This window comes from Wasmannia auropunctata, unplaced genomic scaffold (genome assembly GCF_000956235.1).
Source record: "Wasmannia auropunctata unplaced genomic scaffold, wasmannia.A_1.0 LD336088.1, whole genome shotgun sequence".
Taxonomy (NCBI): domain Eukaryota; kingdom Metazoa; phylum Arthropoda; class Insecta; order Hymenoptera; family Formicidae; genus Wasmannia; species Wasmannia auropunctata.
The window spans coordinates 781,645-789,521 of NW_012026802.1; the positions used below are offsets into that span (position 1 = coordinate 781,645).

At 40.5% G+C, this 7,877-nt stretch overlaps 1 protein-coding gene across 6 annotated transcripts in view; it reads right to left on the reverse strand.

Moving 5' to 3' along the window:
* Positions 1 to 58: 58 nt before the first annotated feature.
* Positions 59 to 7,877, reverse strand: part of LOC105448147 (putative DNA helicase Ino80) — a 17,755-nt gene continuing 9,936 nt past the window's right edge. For all 6 annotated transcript variants that reach the window (XM_011686543.1, XM_011686542.1, XM_011686545.1 and 3 more), the window contains 4 exons: positions 7,616 to 7,731; positions 7,042 to 7,230; positions 6,386 to 6,752; positions 59 to 1,598 (listed from right to left, as the gene is read on the reverse strand). In XM_011686543.1, coding sequence (XP_011684845.1) covers positions 1,138 to 1,598; positions 6,386 to 6,752; positions 7,042 to 7,230; positions 7,616 to 7,731 — 1,133 coding nt within the window. In that variant the 3' untranslated portion in view covers positions 59 to 1,137. The remainder of the gene's footprint in view (positions 1,599 to 6,385; positions 6,753 to 7,041; positions 7,231 to 7,615; positions 7,732 to 7,877) is intronic.

Below are 7,877 nucleotides of genomic sequence, written 5' to 3' on the forward strand. Positions count from 1 at the left end.
GCGAGAAAGTAGGAGGTACGTTTTGTGTATATAAAAATTCGCATTGAAATTGCAAGACATTCGTGAAGATGGAATTTTTGACCGTTTATTGCTAATATAAATACTATTCTTTTACAAATTGAATTGGCCTAAACGACGTCTCGTAATATGCATAAAAAATATCGGCTAACCGAGTCTAGTGACGGAATAATGCTATCGTTAATGAACAATGTACAAAGACGCCGAGAGAGCGATCGATGGAGAGGACGAAGGAGGCGATATCTAAGATACGACCCCTTTTTCGTCGACGTATTCGCCGGAGATCTGATCTGTCGATGATCGTCGTCAGAATTCGGCGCCGACGTGCGCGCGACGACACGTCGTGTCGATTACCTAATTGTATACTTAGAGTTAAAAAACGAGAGCTACACTTGTACCACATACGTAGAATCGGATCGACAGATTAATAACAGAGACCGACCCCTTTCACTCCCGCGGCGGAGTAAGTATCCCACAAGAACTTCATCCCTGCGCGTTCAATCGAAGAGCACGATCCAAATTGCTGTGAAACCGAGGAGACGAATCCGACCGGAAGGATTCGAAGGCAAGCGTCGAATTAAGTACCTAACTGACGTCGACGATTGTATTTTCTAACGTACGACGACGAGTTCCGCCGTATTTCTTACGCCGTAACTAAAATAAATATAATTGTGCAATATAATCATAACACCGTAACTGTACCTAGATATTGTCAATCGCTCTGCCTCCTTTCGTATATAGTTATAATTTAGGATGAGAGAAGGGGGGGAGGGTGGGACGAGAAATCTAACGCTTATCGGAATTGCACGCTCGAGTCACGCGTACAGAAACATCACTGGCAGAAAAGTCAAATGCTTATTGTATCTCACGAGATACAATAAATATATATACGATATTTTATCGTATCAAATCTGAATTTCGAAAAATAAATCGCGTGACTTTTTTCACTCCATTAATCCACTGATTATCGCGGATGATCCAGCTGTAGAAATTTCGGCACCTAGTGAAAAGAAAATACACAAAAATATCTCGAGAACACCTTACCGGTATCGCAAGAGTGCAGTGCATTGTTTAACCAGGCCGAACTTGAAATCAAATCACTGTTCCTCTTCCGCGAAACTACGATGATCCTGTACGTGGCTGTTGCTGCGTGTAAAATCCGAAAGGTCGCGATTCCGCCAATGACATTGAGGACGACGATGACGACGATGACGAAGATAATAATGGTGTCGAATTCGCAGGTGCGACTGAGGACGATGACGATGACGGTTTACCGGTCATCGATATGCCGGCACGCTTCTGCGATGAAGATGCTTTTTGCTGACCGACCCCCGCGGTCGTCTGATGGGATCTGATAGGTACTGGCAGCGGCCGCTGAATTTTCTTGCCATGATGGTGACCGGGGGTGCGATAGCCCTGATGTCCAGGCCCAGTCGGCCGTAATCGTGGTCTACCAGGACCACGACGAATCCCAGCATTACCGCTGCGTCCTGACGTAGGTATCAAAGTGCCCACCGGTCCCAGTGGACCCACCGTGCTGGGACCGTCCCCGTCCGCAGGATCAGAAGTCGCAGGCGTCCCTAGGACATAAAAAGTACGCCCCTTTCAGGAGATTCCGCTGGAAACGTCGCCGCTGCGGCAACAGCTCCTCGCTTCGATGTAACTTAATAAAATACTCTAACCATAAAATATGACGATAAAATACGTGTGTCTACGTGCGAGTGCGATTTTACTAAAGATTCTTTTAAATTCAGTCAAAATTCAATTTATTAATTTAAATTTACTGAAATTATTAATATCACTCATGGCTTGTACGAGATGCGTAATTAAAAATTTATTGGGATAACTCGAAAGGCTGTTATTGCAATAATTAGACGTCATGATGGATGTAATTGTTTCGTTTACAGCGAGGCAAATGCACGGACACCACGATACTGAGTTTAATGTTGAGTGGTTCGACTAGTTAACTGTTAATCGGTTATTCACCGATTATTTTTGGTGATGTGGCCAATGAGAGGCCACACGCTCGAAACTCGCGGACTACCTACGAGGTGTTAACCAGTTAGCAGACGAGCGAAACGCCCAAATTATCACTCGTGAGTTAAATACCATGGGAAAAAAATATCAATTATATACGCTTGTACAACATCTTGCACAATTAACAAATACTCCCGCGAGGAAGCAGATCGAGAAGAAAATTCCCACGAGAAATGAAGGGTATACTTCTCAGAAACTACAAAATAGGTATATCCAACACTCGAGTTCCTACGATTTTTAAATAAGCATGCGGGAGTACGATGCTCAAATACGCATTATTTGAGCATCGTGAGAGAATGTCATTGTTACGTTCTTCGACGCGGAGCGTTAAAATGCCACGTAACAAACGCTTGGAAAGCGTCTCACGAAAGATCTCGTCCCGTGCTTTTCACGAGTCGATCGAATTCTCGAGAAGAAGCGATTCGAGGAAATTTTTTCGAGGGGAAAACGCGATGCGCACGAAAATCACAGTATGCCCCTCCTCTCGAACGTGGATATCTCGTATTTTGCCCCTTTCGTCTTTATCCCGGCCGCCTCGTCGGCATTCCGCGGCACGTACCCGATAGCTAGAGGAGCCGTTCTTCTTCAACCACTACGGTCTAAGAGGATACTTAACGAAATGGACGAGGGGTAGAAAACGCGAAAATGCGCGTCTGTCCCCACAAAGCCGCCGACTCTCGCACTCGCAAGCGAATGCGATAATGCGCCCTGAAAATTCCACGCGTGAATCGGACTGACTGAGAAGAGGAGAAAACTCAAAGATGCTCCGCGAAAATCTGAAATGACGATCATTGAATGTCGGCGTATAAACAAGTCTAGATAAATAAGTCCGACTCGCGCGTCAAACATTATTATAGAAATAACACGTGTGTGCAACGTTACGTTGTATTCTGTAGAATCACAAACAAAAGTTACTGGTTGAAATATTATTCTTTATAATTATTAAGCTATGAGAGAAACCACATTCCTCGATAAAGAGTGTCTGACTGGCAAATCGCGACGTTGCGTGAACAGTTCCGATGAAAATGGAAATTCGATTGGCATCTTTGCATTAAACAGACTCATAAAATTAGTACATGTCTGTACGTAATGAAACTCGTTATCTAATGTCCAAGTGGTTCAATAGGAATTTTCGTGAATTAATTTACGACTTGCGTTACGACTGAATTAAATTATAAACTGTGTTACAATTTTATAGTTATACAAACGCATGAGAGCCTGCTAGACGCAAAAATAAAGCTTTCGAGATAGTGAGAATGGGAGATATGAAATGTCGACGTTACCGTATAATGGGTCACTTTTATCTTTGCCTCGTCCTATTCTGTGTCACATTATCCTCCCATTATTTTACTCGTGCAAGAAAACCACCTCCATCATACATTTTATCTCCTATTCATATGTCTGAAAAATTGTAGAAGAATTAAGCTTCGAGATTAAAAATCAGAATAATTATTTAATAAGATTACAAGATCTCCTAAAACTATTTTCCGCCCATTAAATTCAGTTAAGTAAAACCATTAATGTGCACCCTATGTGAATCCTATTTTATAATATCTAGAATACAATGTTAAAATTATGCAAATTAAAAACTACTGATTCATCTGATATCTAGCTTTGTTTCACACGTTTATTTTTCGCAAGCAAAGATCTTTCAAATTTTATTTAAAAATCTATAAATTATTTACGCAAATATAACTGAACATTTAAAATAAGTATTTATAGCTTTTCAATTAAAATTTTCAGACTATCAATATTAATAATTGAAACTGTTGTCTAACTGTAAACAAAACGGGAAAAATATATTCAAAAATGCTTTCCGCGTGGCGATATGAAAACATGATATCCGAGAAGATGCGGAACCGACGGACGAGATGACACAGTAAGGTACGGTACGGCACGGCACGAATCGACAATATTCAACCTTAGGGTTCGTATAATTCTCCCTATCCTATAGGTTGTCCCTTTTTTTATTGGACTTCGCGAAACGACGAGGGAAATTAGATGTCGGGATTATGCAACTGATTGTGAAATGTATTATAGTTGCATTTTAAATTCATAATAGATATTGACATAATGTTGACATATTGAATGATAATCGATCAAAAAGCTAAAAATTCTTAATAAATATCATCTACAATTTATATGCTTCAATGTATAAGTAAATTAGTATAGACACACATAGGTTTATACTAATTTCATCGTATTAAGAGAGAATGCTCGAAGGAATGTTGAATTGTGGTAAGCACTAAATTAATCTGACTTTAATCTTAATTTGCGTTTATGCGAAACGTAGATTTTAACCGTGCAATGTTATCTCGACAAAATTTAGAGCTCTCGATAATATATGTATCTCTCGAAAGGGCGATTCAATTGATATCAATTTAATTATATTTCACTTTTCTGGTCCTTACTGCCATTAATCCATCAGTCATCGATTTATCGGTTAAAATAAGCGGGATACAGCTTATAATCAACGGGAATAACGCTGGACGCATGCCGGTGAGAGCTTGGAACATTGACAGCTGGATCAAGCGCGCGCTGCATCTCGATAAGGAGATAACTAATGGAGAAAAAGGACGAAGCAGGAACAGAAAGGACACGTAAAAAAGGCGCTGACGAAGAAGAGGAAGAAGAAAAGAATAACGATGATAAAGACGAAAAAACGAAGAAAAATGGGAGAGAGAGAAGAGAGAGAACGAGTACGCGAGTTCCAAAAACCTAAGAAGAGCATCGATCGCAGCTGTCGCCTTCGCTCTGCACCTGCTATTGTCCGCCTCGTCTTCCAGTCGACGACAAGTGAGAGAGACCGACCCCTTTCCTTTCGTACGTACTCGTAGCACGAGACGGAATGTGTTAACACTTGCGCGCGGGCACGCACGCACTCACGCGTACGTGTTGTTCACTGCGTATCCACGGTCCACGTGGCGTTGCGTGAGGTCGTCTTATCGGACATACGCACTGTATCCCTCTCTCTCCCTCTCTCTCTCCTTCTCTCTGTCTTTTTCTAATTAACGCGAGAGCGACGAGCACGTAATCAACGTTCGTTCCACATTTTTACAATCTCGACTTCACTCGATGTGAGAGAATTAATCGTTTCATTAAAAGCATATTTGAGGAAAATCCTAATGCTTGCGACACAATGACAATTTGAATAACGAAGATTTTGTGTAAGACAAGATAAATGTATATCAAATAATATAAAAAACAGAGTATTATATATATAAATTACCGTTTTTATAACCAATGTTATAACAATAATATTGTTATTAATAATATGTAAAGAAGTTTTAAATGCTTCATCTTATTAATAACTGGAATATTATATCGTATGAGCTATTCAAAATCGTTATATATTTCCAATGACTGGCAGATTTCTAGAACACCCTTGTCACACAATGCACTTGCGTCGCGCAACAAATGTTTCAGCTAAGCTTTCCCCACAGGACTTAAGCCCTGAATTTCGTCGTTTACAAAACGAGTCGCAGAATGAGTCACGAGAAAAACGGGGAGAGGCAAATGTGTCTCTAAGGGTGCCCCGTGGAGGAGCGCCAACTGTTACCCCCTCGACACTCGTGGGTGCACATGTGCTCGCGAGGGAATTTCGGCACCGGCCGACGATGGGGTCGTGATGGACCCACGGGCATTCTTCTCGCGAACCACAAAGTCCCCTGAGAACCCGGGCAAGTGCTTGGGCAAAAGATAGCATCGAGAACGTAAAAGAGGAGCGGGAGTGAGGAGACCACCGAAAAAGCCAGTTGGGATAACGATATATCGATTGACGGGGTCGCGTTCGTGAAAGAAGTCATTTTTCTCGCGAGCAAGCTTTCGTTTCGCAGCGTCCTTTTGTTTTTATCCATCATCATTAAAATATTAATTAATTATGAATATTTTCCTTTTTGCGCATTACAAACACTTCCGTCTGTTATATAATTGACCTCGATAAAACTATAAACAAGGGCGGTTGCGATAACTGCATAGATATTATGCATGTATGTTATAGCAGTCGATAGGATTATAATCAAGAATTACGTAACGTTGTTTGTTAAATATTTACAAATCACACAACTGTTGCGCTCGCGTAGCTAATTGAAATACGAATATTAATAAACATCAGAATTATTATTATTATAACAAATGATAAATCATTGTAAATCATTATAACCATTAAAAATGTAATTGAATGAATTATTGCGTTGAAATTAATTTTTAATTGTTTTGGTAAAATAACAGTTTCTATTATTTACGCAATATTTTTTGATATCTATTTGTAAATTTGATCGATAAATATAATAAAAACATAGTGCAAATTACAAAAAAACCAAATACTTACAGTGTCGCAACACCTCATTCGAGCATCCACCTCCGTCAATCGGTGACATCGCTGTGGACGACGGTTCACTGGCCACGTTCGAAATCTTCGATGACGGATTCGTTAAAAGCAATCCTCTTCCTTTACCGCCAATTGGCCCACCTCTACGAGAACCTCGCGGTCGACCGCGTTTGCTTGCACCACGTACGGATTGTCGCATTCGCGCGTTTGCACTCATGCCGAAGGTGAAATGATGTCCGAGTCGGGCGATCTTAGATGGAGATTCTCCGAACTGGAGACTGCCTCGGGGCTGTCCATGGGGATCGCCACCGGAAACCGCCACCGGACCGTCCACATCGACTACAAGTCCCTCGTTGCTCGTTTCATCCTGCAAGAAAAAAATCAAAGTATCAAGGTATCAGTATCATCAAAGATCATGTAACGTTATCACATATAAATGGTAACACGAAGTAAGAAAATGCAGGAAAGCTTTTAAAATGTATTTATCACACACGAAATACTTTCTTAAATTAATTTTGTTTTTAAAACATTTTACTTGAAACTAACAAATCAATAAATCCAATTATTATAGACATAAAATATAAACTATATAAAAATGTGTTGATAAAAATAGAAAATTTCTAAGTATAATCTTGTTCGAAATAGAAACTACGTACTTCTGACTTAGCCGGGCTGGTCGGTGTACTGTAATTATCTATATTTTCTAGCTGTTGTTGATGGTGATTGTTCTGGTGCTGTGACTGAATCGGATTGGTAGCCGGTTTAGGCTCATTAAGATTAACGTAAACGGTATCGTTGTTCTTGTCGCCATTAGCATCTGCCTGACATGGCTTCTTCGCATCGTTCTGAAAAATAGCGGTTGCAATGAAAAATATAATCGAGATGAATGGAAAATACCCGAATTAGTTTTAATTTTGATCAAGCGTAAAATGTGTAATTGATGAAATTTAATCCGATTCGCGTTGCATATTTTATAATTCCCAAATTTATTTAAATATTTAGAATTATTTCTAAATGACTAACGGAATTAATTTAATTGTTGAATAAAATAATCGGAGGTACCAGTGAATTCGGCTGTAAACCGATAATATAAGTATTAGGGAAATGAGAAATAAAAGTGATAAAAAGTAGAAGTGGAAAAAGGTGGTAGTTAGAGAAAATGATGAAAAAAGGTTAAAAAGAATCTTTGCGACACGACGCGATAGCGGTGTATAAGGGCGCCGGGCTCACCTTGACCGGAAGCGCGGTTAACTTCCTCTTCCGGTCCCTCTCCTTGTGCTGTAGGTTCGACTCGAGGCGAGCCTCCTCCGCTCGCTGCTGCTTTCTCTCCTCGCTTCGTTGGCTGTCTGAAATATACGAACGTACGGGCTTGTACTATACGCGGAGGACGCGGCGGCGTTCGTTACTCCGTTTCTTATTATTATTCCTTATTAGGCCATTAGCATAAGCTAACGAGCATAATGCAATCGCGGCCACCTCGACCGCCCCCCCC